This window comes from Cebus imitator, unplaced genomic scaffold, assembly GCF_001604975.1.
Source record: "Cebus imitator isolate Cc_AM_T3 unplaced genomic scaffold, Cebus_imitator-1.0 Scaffold41, whole genome shotgun sequence".
In the NCBI taxonomy this organism is placed as follows: Eukaryota; Metazoa; Chordata; class Mammalia; order Primates; family Cebidae; genus Cebus; species Cebus imitator.
In genome coordinates this window covers 2,842,178-2,855,532 of record NW_016107356.1, presented here as the reverse complement: position 1 = coordinate 2,855,532, position 13,355 = coordinate 2,842,178, and the positions used below count along the sequence as shown (strand labels likewise).

The window sequence follows — 13,355 nt, the reverse complement described above, 5'->3', positions numbered from 1 at the left end:
TTATCAGCAATTTTTTTCAAATGATTTTTATTTATTTATTTTTTTTGAGACGGAGTTTCGCTCTTGTTACCCAGGCTGGAGTGCAATGGCACAATCTCGGCTCCCCGCAACCTCCGCCTCCTGGGTTCAGGCAATTCTCCTGCCTCAGCCTCCTGAGTAGCTGGGATTACAGGCACGTGCCACCATGCCCAGCTAATTTTTTGTATTTCTAGTAGAGACGGGGTTTCACCATGTTGACCAGGATGGTCTCGATCTCTTGACCTCGTGATCCACCCGCCTCGGCCTCCCAAAGTGCTGGGATTACAGGCTTGAGTCAAATTATTTTTTAAACACATTGACAGGATGTGCTATAACTTGATTATAATGTCTTGGTTGTCTTAGCTTATACCTTAGTCTAAAATTCACTCAAATTTATAGAGAAGGCAGAGTGCCAGCTTCACAGGTAAAAGTCATTCTCTTTTTAGAATGATTAATTTTTGTTGAAAATTTAAAATGGTGATCCCTTCTCTTAATATTCATCTGGCATTTGAAATGCTAAAACGGTATAGGTTAGCACTTAGCAGCTGACATATAGCAGCTCTCAGGACCATATGCCAAGTTAGGAAAGACCAAATGAACAGGAACAGGAAATGCATTTTAAAGATTTTTTGTTGCCTCTTCTGTAGTTGTTTCACATGGGAACAGTTATTTCATCTGTAAATCAAAATAAAGTATGAAGTTATGTAGCAAAGTTGTTGGTGAATTTACATCTGGCCAGGAAACATACTGGCTGCAGCAAAGGAAACTTGCATCTCTGGGCAGCCTAGAAAAGACCTTTATTTATCACCACAGGCTTTTAAAGGGAGAATTAGGAACCACCGTTAAACTAGTTAAAAGTATATGTGAAAGAATTATGCTGAATTGTCTAACTAAATTAACTGTCTATACCATTGGATAGTTTAATGAAGTCAGCCTCTTTATTCCAAAATAGTTAACTTTCATGTTAATCAATCTTTATTTTATATCTCTTTTACTCAACTAGTTATTGAATCGGACTATAACTATTGCTTTAAAAAGTCCAGACTGGATCAAAAATTTGGAAGAAGAAATGAGTTTAGAGAAAATTAGCATTGCATTGCCATCATCAACCAGCTCTACCCTGCTTGGTGAAGATGCAGAGGTTGCAGCAGATTTTGATATGGAAGGTTTGTTTCTTAAACACACCTTCTTTACTTCTTGTAGTTCTAGATATGTTTTCTTCCCATCTGTAAAGTCTTAGTTTCCATGTCCGTCTATCTTCTTCTTCTTGGGACATACATAGCACTCTTAATTAGAATTTATTTCAGCTGGGTCTGGCGGTTCATCCTGTAATCACAGCACTTTGGGAGGCCGAGGACAGATTGCCTGAGGCCAGAAGTTCAAGACTATCCTGGCCAACATGGTGAAACTCCGTCTCTACTAAAAATACAAAAATTAGCTGGGTGTGGTGGTGCACGCCTGTAGTCCCAGCCACTTGGGAGGCTGAAGCAGAATTGCTTGAACCTGGGAGGCAGAGGTTGCAGTGAGCCAAGATCGCACCACTGCACTCCAGCCTGGCAACAGAGCGAGACTGTCTCAAAAAACAAATTAATTAAGTTATTTATTTATTTTGCATCATATTGTGTTTATTTTGCTTATACTTTAAACATGTTTACCATTCTTCCATTCAAATATTAAGGCCTTTACAAATGTTAACTTATATTCTTATTGGATTAAAAAAACCCAAATTGATATTTTTGGTGCATGGTTTAGTCCCAATAATTAAAGTTAAGGTAAAAAAGTAGAAGTTCCAAAAGGGTATTCTAAGAACAGAAATGAGTTTAAATAATTACTCCAAAAATTTCCTTAAACGTAATTCAAAAACGCATTTGTTTGATGGCAACATATCAAAAGAAAAAATTTTAAAAACACATTTGTTTTCTAATGCAATATGCTATTCTAGTGTGTTTTCCATTAAAATACATACCTTAGATTATAATATAATAATATTGTAATGCCCTAGATAGCTAGATACCAGTTGAACATCTTACAAGATTATCTCATTTTCACATTCTCTGTTCATTTGTTTACTCAGTCCACACATATTTATGTAGTATCTTTATGCCAGATATAGCAGGGTGCTGGAGATTCAACAGCTGTGTTTCTTGCCTTTCTAGAACTCATAGCTTATTTGGTGTTACATACAAGTAAGCAGGCAATTATAATAAAGTGACAATGGATGGTGCTGTGGCAGCTCATGGAAAAGTTGCCTAACCTGGCTTTGGGAAGTTGGGCAAGGTTTCCCAGAGGAATTGAAATTTAAGTTGAGAATCTGAAGACTCAGGGAGAATAGGATTAAGGCTACAAAGGAGAGATCCAAGAAGAAGGCATGTGTACAGCCTAAATGGGGAGGAAGAGGATCCCAATGTATTATGCAGGGATTTTAGTGAGGAAGTAAATGAAGAAGAGAAATGCAGAGGCAGAAGTAGGTGTGGGGTGGAAGATGAATTCTGTTTTGGATATGTTGAATTTGAGATGTTCATGGAGTCAATCAGACATGAGTCTGGTGCTCAGGAGAGAGCTCTGGATTTAAGGCAGCTCTAATCGCCTACAAAGTCATGGGCATTTATTACTATAACTTTGGCCAATAGGATTATGTAGAGACAGGAGAGAATGAATCGAATATGGAGAAATACAGTCTTGGATTGAATATGTGGAAACACAGAGTTTAAATATACACAGAAGAAGGCTGCCCGTGAAAAGAACGTGAGAAGAAACAACTAGAAATGTCAAAGAGCCAAGAGAAATTCATGGCTTAAAAATCCAGGGAGGAAAATGGAGCATGGAAGGGGAGTCGTTAATGGTGTCTTGTGCCACAGAAAGATGAGAAGAAATGAGGACAGGAACGTGTCCCTCTGATTTAATAACAGGAAGGGAAGCCGTTGGTGACATTTCATGAGAATAATCTCAGGAGTGACAAAGTCAGAAAGTGATAAATTGGTATGGATGGAAGGTGAAGAAGTGGAGAAAACGTCTGTAGACAACTCTTTAAGGAAGTTTGGGGGAAAAGAGAGAAGAAGGCAATTGCCCCAGGGAGATTGGAGGTCCTAGGTGGTGTTTTTGGATGGGAGAGGCTTGAGAATGCACAGTGCTAATGGAAAAGTAGAGGAGAAAGGGCTGATGGTTTGGGGGAAGGGCAAGGCAGAATAGTAGAGCAGCGTCACTGAGAACTAGGCTGGGTAGGGCCCATTTGTTCCATCCTCAAATACCCAAGTGACAACCATGTAATGAGACTCCAGCTTGGGGGCAGGCTGTTGAAGCAGGGGTTCCCATCTTAAGACTTCTCTCTTCTCTGTGAAGTGTTGAAGTTACCTGCAGGAGTGGGACAGCCCACAGTTTCAGGAGGGTTGAGGAGTTTTGCAGTAAAGCTCCTGAAGAGCAAAGTGAGGGGAAGAGCAAACCAGGAATTGCCGGGCACTTTAGGAGCCCAGAAGAGAATGAAAAGCACAATTTCAGATGTGACTGCAGTCATCAGGACTGAGTGGTTTTCTTTAGCAGAGGCAGTCAGCAGTCCAAGTGCTACCACAGAAAGATTAAACAGAGGGGTCAGTGCAGCGACAGGGTTTTGTCAGGCATGTGCAATGGAAGAAGTGTGAAGTAGGAGAATGTTGAGATGAAGAACCATAGACTCTGAAGCTAGGCACAGAAGAAGGCAGAATCAGATGGGGGTAAAATTAGAGGAATTAAGCTAGGGCTCCTGAAGAAATGAAAAAAAGAAAGAATAGCCAAGGGAGAGAACTGAAAAGCTGGGAGGCAGTAATCAGAATGAAGCTTTTGAGTTATTTCAGACGAGTGCAGTTCTGAGGGATGTGAATTAGGAGTGGAGGTGAATGTCAGTAAGGATAGGACCAAGGCATTTCATTATTGAACGAGTTGTCCACATGGACTTTGATGTTATACAGAAAGCTGGTGCAGGATCTGATTACCATCTTGCTCTCTGCTTATTCCTCAATGAGTGGGTTCAGGAAATGGAAGAATAGAAGTTGGAGATGACTGTAGCAAATGGGGGTAGCAGGTGTTACATCAATTCTGGATGACCTAGCCTCAAAGCAGCAGTACCTTCCTTGTTCAGAGTTGGAAGATTAATGTTCTGGAATGGCAGTTAGGTTGCAAGGGTTTCCTTGACCCCACTTTCCTACCCAGAGGTAAGTGGAGATGAGGATACCCTGGGGGAGAATCAGTATTTAGTTAAAGTAAAGAGGATCTTTGTGGAGTGAGGGTGGCAGGGAGGAGACTTCTGGAGGAAGGGTGTGTGGCTGCTTCAGAGCTAGTTGACTTAAGGCTGGACCTGGGTTGGGCAAGGGAGTGGGGCAGTTCCACAGAGCACAGTGAACAGGTTTGGAAGGAGAGCAGGAAACTTGAGTTGGCTTGCACTGAGAAGCTACTCTGGGGCATACTGAAAGCCCGTTGGGTCACCTCAGCTCCAAGTGGTTGGTCACCTGGCATCTTATTGCTCAGAGACGGTAGCTATCTTTATATCCTCTGAAAGAACATTTCTACTAATTCTGGTTTTCTACATGCCTTCATGCTTAATCCATGTATGTTTGCAATGTTACAATGTTCACATTTGTTTTGTGTATTTTAACTCTTTGAAACCTAAGGTGAAAAAAAAATCTCTGAGCAAGTTAAAATGGAGGTATCTCTGATCAGCCCTGCTTTTCCTTAGGTGATGTGGATGACTATAGTGCTGAAGTGGAGGAACTTCTTCCCCAGCATCTCCAGCCATCTTCAAGTTCTGGCCTTGGCACTTCCCCCAGCTCTTCACCCCGGACTAGTCCCTGCCAGTCACCTACGATATCAGAGGGTCCTGTACCTTCCCTTCCCATCAGACCAAGCCGAGCACCGTCAAGAACTCCTGGGCCTCCAAGTGCACAGAGTATGCATTTTACTTGAAAGTTTAGTACGGCTTCCTGTAGCCAATGTACTTGATGTTGGAGAGTCATTATTGTTTCACTTTTATACCTAGGTGCTAAAGTGCACCCTGTTTTCTACAGTACAGAAGAGGAAAACTTGTAGATGATAAGCTCTCAATGGAAAGGAAACTTGTTACAACTGTCACTAGATGAAAATTGTTTTTAATCTTTTTTCTTTGTGGTTAGGTTTGTCCATGTCTTATAACTGATGATTTTCTATGGTTTGAACCCATAACTATTTGAGCTTTTTCTTCCCTCTACTGGCCAGACTGCAAAATGACTTAACCCAAACAATACTTTGTGCCATATCAGTAGGGCCACTTACTAAATTAGCTTTCAGCACCTGAGGCCTCGGTAAGAAGTCAGCACAGAGGTAGAATTATTGCTGCCATGGTACCAGAGGGTAGTTTAAGGGTAGACTGCTTTTCTTATTCATACTGAAAATACATGCCCTTTATTTACACCATTGTGCACATTTTATAGAACATCACCTATAGAACATACATTTTATAGAACATATATATGAAGGACTGATCGTTCCCTTCTGCCAACAGCTACTTGGAACCTGATCATCTTCCCTCTTGTGCGTTTTTTAGGTTCTCCTATTGATGCACAGCCAGCAACGCCGCCGCTGCCGCAGAAAGACCCTACCCAGCCCTTGGAGCCCAAGCGGCCACCGCCGCCCCGCCCAGTCGCTCCTCCCACACGCCCCGCTCCCCCACAGAGACCTCCTCCGCCTTCAGGTGACAACCTTTTATTTCAATTTCTGCTAGATGTAAAATTCTCCTCCACTCTATTTTAAAATATTTTGCTTGTTCTCCAGTCTCTAACTTCTGAATTCTACTGTTTTTCTGTCATTATTGCTGCTTCTTAGCTTTTCTCTAAAGAACATGATAGGCACAACAGACCAGGTAGAGTGCAGAGTAGAATCCTCTAAGGTGTTTTCACAGCTGCCTTTAGCTACTTTCTCACCAGCCTACCAGAGAGGTTTGTTTGGTTTTTATTAATTCGATGTAGTTAGGCATATCTACTGTTCTTAGGTGAAATTAGGTTTAATTTTTTTCAAAATCCTCATTTCTGGATGATTTATAAGCACAAAATCATTAAAATGTATTAATTTCTGTAAAATATATAATTAAAACTGGAGAGCATATGTATTAATGTACAATGTTATATATTTGTTTAATGTTCTTTGAAATTAAATAGTGTTGTTACTTCAATTATAAGCATATATATTGAATAATAGTTTTTTGTAGTACCTAGATACTAATATGTAATTCCTGCATGATACTTGACATCACGGATACTATAATAATCTTTGACATTTCACTTCTGTATTTAATGTCATTTCCTTGCTGCTGCCTGTTTTCTTATGAACTATAAGGGGCTAGGAGTCCTGCACCCACTAGAAAAGAATTTGGAGGTAACCATTTATATTTGTTAGCATGTGTGAGTGATGCTTCATGAATGTTTTAGAGTTTGCACCCTGTAACCGAAAGACATTTTAGGTTTGTTTGGTAAAAGTCAAAATGAATGACATTCCAGTCTAAAACTAATCCACAAATAAAACTAATAAGGGCTTTCATTTCCCAGATAGATTGGGATTGTTCATCAGGCCTGATAATTTTTTTTTTTGGTCAATTATTGAATTTTTTTTTGGTCAATTATTGAATAATTTGGTCAATTACTGACCACATTAATAAATGTGGTCAATTCATTTACAAAGATTTAATTCCCAAAAGTTCAATTAACTTTAAAAGTCATTCAGGTACAGTAAATACAGAATATTTCCCAAGAATTTGATTAGTGATACATTTATTTTCTAGTGGAAAAGCTTGTGGATTAGCAAAGAACTGTGATTTTTCTTTTTATTTCTTCAGTAAGGAAATTTTTATTCACAGTGGGTCACTTTTTGTTTGAAGTATAATTTATTTGGTTTACATGAAAACTCACAGAGCTCAGTTGGAGTTATACATTTGACAAGTTTATTTAATTCTCAAGAAAAGATGGAGTTTTCACAATTCCTCAGAAGAACTTTTGCAAATCCAATGTTACTATTACCAAGGCTCACTGTACATGTGTAGCTGGTCTGTTTCTGTTGTAGTTTGCCTAGTGAGATGGCCAAGTAATTCAGATTATACTACAGACTGACTTTGCCTGGGTAGATCTTAATGACTGTGTGTGATAAGGATACCTAAATTATTTCAGCTTTACAGCTTCTGCAGCATACAGCTAAGTGACCGTTTTTCCATTGACCTACATTTAAGTTTTCCCTTTTCAAGCTGCTGCTTTTATTTAAATTTTCATGATAATTTTTACTTTCTTAATTAGGAAAACATCGTGTAGAAAATAAATTTAAAAGTAATCCGTGAAGAGTTATATTAGCAATCCAGTAGATTACAACAAAATCTTTCTTAATTTTAAAAATTGCTCTCCTTCATAATTATTTTGTAAGAAGTGTTTGCAACATGTTTTTTTATCCTATAACCATTAATTCCTTTACGTCATTACACATTAGAGTTTTTTAAAAATAATGCATTAAAAACTGACTTCAGAAGACTTACATGGTCTCAGAAATTTATGATTTCTTTCCTTTTGACTCTCAAATATCAGAGTTTTTACTTGCTCTGGATATGAGTAAGATGATTTTTAAAGCAAAGGCCTTCATTAAACATATTTTAAAATTCCGTACTGTTAGTAATTGCATATATAAAAAGAAAACTGTTGGCCTATTTCTACTCTTCTATTTGAGTAAAGGGAGGATTCAGGTTTGGGCCAGGCTTCTAAAGTCACTTTGGTCTGTATTGATATCTTTGAAGAAATTTAAAGCAATAAAAGAGCCTTTTTGCAAAAGTGAATTTAATGCGGAAATTGTCTTATGTGCCTGCCTCTCATTCTGTGCTGTGGGCCCTGAACAATATATAGCTTCTGTTCTTTCTCTGAAAAGGTATTGGAGCCCCTCCCAGTCCTGGGGTAGCTAGGAGAGAGATGGAAGGTAACAAGACTCTTGCATTATAGAAATGGTTCTCTCATTTTATTTCTCAATGTCAGCACCCCACCTCCCCACTCCTCAGTGTTTAAAGGCATACTAAATCTTTTCTTGGTCCAGCTGTAAACTTCTCTTTCCCCTCCTTATGTACCTTGTATTTTTTCTCTCTTCATTCTATGTCACCTATAGTTTCTAATGGATATATATTTAATTTCCCTGTGATCCTTAGTGTTGTTTGTACTCTGTTTCATATATAGTTTATATACGCCTAGGTTGTGAAATTACTGTTTAAGAATGTCTTAAAATCTTTTCAGAATAAGTAAAATATTTAGAAATGTACTTTACTCATCTAAAGTTTTAAATATTAGTGATTATAATTAAGCCCTATTAATTCAGATCCAAGAATATAGTATTTTGTGGTTGATTTCAGATAACATAGCTGTTTATGTAGATTGGTACTAAGCCAGATTTGTTTAAAAGAGCATTAAGACTAGAGGCCATTTGTTATGACTTTAGTTATTAAAAGAGTGATGTATTTCTTATAACAATTGTACTTGAATTTCTTTTCAAAAAGGAGAGTTAATGTAACATGCTGCTCTTCAAAGTCACTCCTACTCCTTTTGGCCCCAAGAGTAATTTATTTCATTTTATCCTTCAGCTACTTTTCTAGTGAGTTTGAACATGTTGTTAACACTGTCTTCCATAATGCAGATATTTGGTAATAACATATACCTGTCTTCTGTCTTAATGACAGGATTTTGTTATAGAAATCTGGAAAACCTTATCATAAGATAACCTTATCCACAGTGACATCCACAGCGTGAAGCCCTAAAGTAGTGCTATAGGAGCCTCTTGTGTAACTTGACAAATGCGGTCCTGTCTGTTGCTCAGGAGCCATTTGTCTACCAGACTCTTAAGGGGTATCAGTGCCACATCTTGTGACCATTCACACAGCTGACTGTATGTTTTCAAGGTTCACAAGAAAGAGCTCTGTGGGGAATGCCACCCTAGAAGTGGCCCCATGAGTGAGATATCAAACTAAGGTCACCACTTGTCTCCCATAAAGGTCTCTCTAAATATTATAGTTTTTCTATCTTGGAGTATTTCATTCAGGACTGATAATACCTTTCATCATTTTCCAAAGCATAGTGCTTTGTTTTGTTACCATCTCACACCCACAGTTCTGCTGGTAATGTAGCAGAACAGCAAGCTGATGTCATGCAATATTGCTTGTTTACTTACAACTAATTTTTTTTTCCCTTCCTGCTTCAAAGCACCCAAAAGCCCTGGAACAACACGGAAAGATATAGGTAAAAACACTTGAATGTAGCTGTTTACCCTTAAAACTGGACCATGAAATAGACATTTGGAATATAAGTACATGGTTTCTTTTTAATTTAAATATATGGTATGATGTCTTTGTTCCAGGACGCAGTCAGCCTTCACCTCAAGCAGGACTTGCAGGCGCAGGACCTGCTGGATACAGTACAGCCAGACCGGTAGGTAAAACCTTGCCTGGGAGCCAAGGGAGCCTCGGCTCTAAGTCCTGTTTACTACTTGTCTGTTTTGTTACCTTAAAGAAATCATGTGATCCTTCAAGGCCTCAATTTCCTCAACTCTAAAGTGAGGGAATTGCACTTGATGATCTTCCAACTCTAACTTTATTTTTACCTACTCTTCAAAAATAACAAACTTCATTATTTGGATAAAAGTGATATACTTAAAACAATTATGGTCACTAAATACATATCTTAAGAGTCGCAGAATATGAGAAGAAGATGGATTTGGGCAGCTTTTTATCATTTTACCTGAGTAATTAATGAAGATATAAAGTAATCCTCCATTAAAAATGATTTTAATTAGATTTTAGAAAAAACAGTGGTAAATTCAGTATAGTAAAACTGGTTCTAAAGGTTTTTTTTTTTCTCTTTTTGTTTTTTTTTCTTGATCAGGTTCAGTAAAGGTATTAGAGAGTAGATGGTGTTGCAGGATTTTTTCCTACCTGATGAATGCGTGTTTTCTGTATGTTCATATGTTCTGTTATACACATAGTTTTTTTTTTTTTAATATTTGAAAACTTTCTCTGGACTTTAACAGGTAATCAAGAACAGAGAGAAAGAGCAAATGGAAACCAGTAGACAGTGACTTAGGCTAGTCCAGTAGAACCTGGGACTACTGAGACCCATGTCTGAAGAGTAGGAAACAGAGCTGTTACTATACCTAGAAATTAAGATTGTGGGAACTGAAGAAACCACTTCCTATGTAAATAGAATTTTTTTGTCTTTCCTGTTGTAGCTGTCCACTTAACAATCTGAAGGTTCTTTTTTATATGTAGTATTACTTTTCAAATATTTATCCTCCTTTTTTCAAAAACAAGGAAATTTGTCATTTACTGATTCCATTACCACACTTGCCACAAGAACTTTCTTTATTCTGTTGAATACCATGAGTATAGGAAAAGAAAGGATTTTTGTGAGTTTAAAAGTTCACATTTTGCTCAGAGTAAATATTATTAGCTATGTCATTCAGCAAACATATGAAAATAGAAAAAATATTTTTCACTGTTGAGTCTTTCAGTGTATTTAATTTGGAATATTAGTCATTCAAAAGTTGTACTTCTATGTTAAAAAACAAACAAAAAACAACAAAAAAACCTAGCTGGCTGGCAGTGGCATGTACCTGTAGTCCCAGCTACTCAGGGGACTACAGTGGAAAGAACGCTTGAGCCCAGGAATTCCAAGTCTAGCTGGAGCAACACAGCAAGACCCCATCTCTTAAAAAACAAATCTCAGGGTGTTTGGTTTTTTTTCCCAAAGTCTCCTAGTTGATCAGGTATATATCTGTCTATCTCCTTGTGTACTTTAAAATTGTCCCAGTTTTTTCCATGAAGACAGCATTGCACATGGTTAAGAACCCTAGCCCTGCAGCTAGTCATACCTGCATTTGGATCCTGGCTCTGCTTATGTGTGGCTTTGGACAGGTTGTATAAATTTCTTCATCTTAATTTAAAATAGGGATGGTAAAATAATACCTAATTCTGAGGGATATTTTGAAGATGAAATGGAAATGCCTATACCAGGCTTAATTAACATAATGTCTGGCACACAGTAAACAGTCAAAAGTTAACAGGAAGATTTTAAAATTCGTCACCATATGGCTTCAAGTAGAGAGCACTTAAAGTGACAAGCTAGGGATTAATACCATAGAAGAGAGTAAATGAGATGCAAAAGCAAACATTTTCACAGAATCCTACCTGTGGAAGGTGAATAAACATCTCAGGTGTTATGTTTCCCATCTTCAGACGATTCCTCCTCGTGCTGGAGTTATCAGTGCCCCACAGAGCCAGGCACGGGCATCTGCTGGAAGACTGACTCCTGAAAGCCAAAGCAAAACATCAGAAACATCAAAAGGTAGATACTATTTGGGAGGCTGAGGCAGGAGGATTGCTTGAGCTCAGGAATTTGAGACCAGCCTGGGCAACATAGTGAGACCCCATCTGTTAAAAAAAAAAAAAAAACTTTTCAAATTAGCCAGGTGTGATGGCACATGCCTATGGTCCCAACTATTCAGGCAGCTAAAGTGGGAGGATCACTTGAGCCCAGGAGGTTGAGGTTGCAGCGAGCCATGATCATGCCACTGCAGTCCAGCCCGGGCAAAAGAACAAGTACCTGTGTCAAAAATCAAAAATTTTAAAAAATTGAGAGAAAAAAAAGGTAGATACTGTATTAGAAATACTGTACTGGTTTTGTTGTTTATCTTTTTTCTTTTCCCTTCTGTCATCTCCCACCTTCTACAACATATTCAAATAGATATAACCTTCCTTCATTATACCACAAGAAATGAGGCTGCTTGTTGAGGGAAGAAATAACTAAATAATTAAAATGTTTTCCCAACTTTTTACTAAAGAGGGAATAAAAACATAGTTTTCTTGAATTCGCCTAACATCTGACAACTACTGGTGTTTTAGGTTCAACTTTCCTTCCTGAACCACTGAAGCCTCAGGCTGCCTTTCCTCTGCAGTCTTCTTTGCCCCCACCTGCTCAAAGGTTGCAGGAGCCCCTTGTCCCTATGGCAGCACCTATGCCTCAGTCCGGTCCCCAGACAAATTTGGAAACCCCACCGCAACCACCACCTCGAAGCAGGTCATCTCATAGCTTGCCTTCAGAAGCTTCCTCACAACCGCAAGTAAGTCTCATTGTTACACAAAGGATTATCTTTGATGCATATGGTTTAGTCTTTGAACATACCTATTTTAATTATTACCTATTTAAATTATTAAAATGTAATTTTAAAACAGGTATGTTCAAATTATGTTATTTATATAAATTAAATAATTTGAACATACCTATTTAAATATTACCAGTAAAATTGTTAAAATACAATTTATACTTAATAAGTATATATTTTGTTGTCTAGCTGTGTATAAAATCTCAACCTGAAAAGACAATCAAGGCCAAAGAAGTGTGTGAAGGTTTAAAAGTCTGCGTTTTGGCCAGACGTGGTGGCTCACGCCTGTTAACCCTAACACTTTGAGAGGCCGAGGTGGGCAGATCACTTGAGCCTGGAGTTTTTAAGACCTGCCTGGGCAACATAGTGAGACCTTGTCTCTACAAATAATTTAAAAAACTATCCAGGTGTTATGCCATGGCTACTTAAGAGGCTGAGGTGGGAGGATTCCTTGCACCCAGGAGGTCGAGGCTGCAGTGAGCCATGACCATCCTGTGTACTACAGCCTGGTGACACAGTGAGACCCTGTCCTTCCAAAAATAATAAATAAATAAATAAATAATCTTCTTTTATACTTTGGAAAGATCTGAAATACAGAAATAATACATATGGGCAATGTCCCTTAAGCACATTTATAAGTAATAGTTTACATTTATTTTTACTGATATGTGGGTATGTCCAGCTGGTTAGCAGAGTAAACAGTTTCTTAAGTGTCTACAGGGTAAAAACAGATATTAAAGTAAATATGACTCACTGCAATATGAATAATGTTAGCAGTTAGCATTTCTTAAGTCACGTGTAAAAGTTTAAGGAAATGTTCTCTTAATGGTTAATACCAAAAAGCATTCTATATTTTTTTTAGTTTAGAAAATTGAGGATGAAGGCCAGGCATGGTGACTCACACCTGTAATCTCAGCACTTTGGGAGGCCGACGTGGGTGGATCACCTGAGGTCAGGAATTCAAGACCACCCTGACCAATGTGGTGAAACCCTGTCTCTACTAAAAATACAAAAATTAGCCAGGCGTGGTGGCATGCGCCTGCAGTCCCAGCTACTCAGGAGGCCGAGACAGGAGAATTGTTTGAACCCAGGAGATGGAAGTTTTAGTGAGCCGAGATTGCACTGTTGCACTCTAGCCTGGGTGACAGAGTGAGACTCCATCTCAAAAA

At 38.3% G+C, this 13,355-nt stretch overlaps 1 protein-coding gene across 19 annotated transcripts in view; it reads left to right on the top strand.

Annotated features, from left to right (window-relative positions):
- The window catches only part of SYNJ1 (synaptojanin 1), an 87,598-nt gene that overhangs the window by 66,757 nt on the left and 7,486 nt on the right, over positions 1-13,355 (top strand). For 10 of the 19 annotated variants that reach the window (XM_017526111.2, XM_017526099.2, XM_017526097.2 and 7 more), the window contains 9 exons: positions 1,022-1,184; positions 4,724-4,933; positions 5,567-5,713; positions 6,355-6,393; positions 7,918-7,965; positions 9,234-9,269; positions 9,388-9,458; positions 11,261-11,369; positions 11,927-12,144. In XM_017526111.2, coding sequence (XP_017381600.1) covers positions 1,022-1,184; positions 4,724-4,933; positions 5,567-5,713; positions 6,355-6,393; positions 7,918-7,965; positions 9,234-9,269; positions 9,388-9,458; positions 11,261-11,369; positions 11,927-12,144 — 1,041 coding nt within the window. The remainder of the gene's footprint in view (positions 1-1,021; positions 1,185-4,723; positions 4,934-5,566; positions 5,714-6,354; positions 6,394-7,917; positions 7,966-9,233; positions 9,270-9,387; positions 9,459-11,260; positions 11,370-11,926; positions 12,145-13,355) is intronic. The other 9 variants (XM_017526100.2, XM_017526115.2, XM_017526101.2 and 6 more) reach the window with 2 other exon arrangements.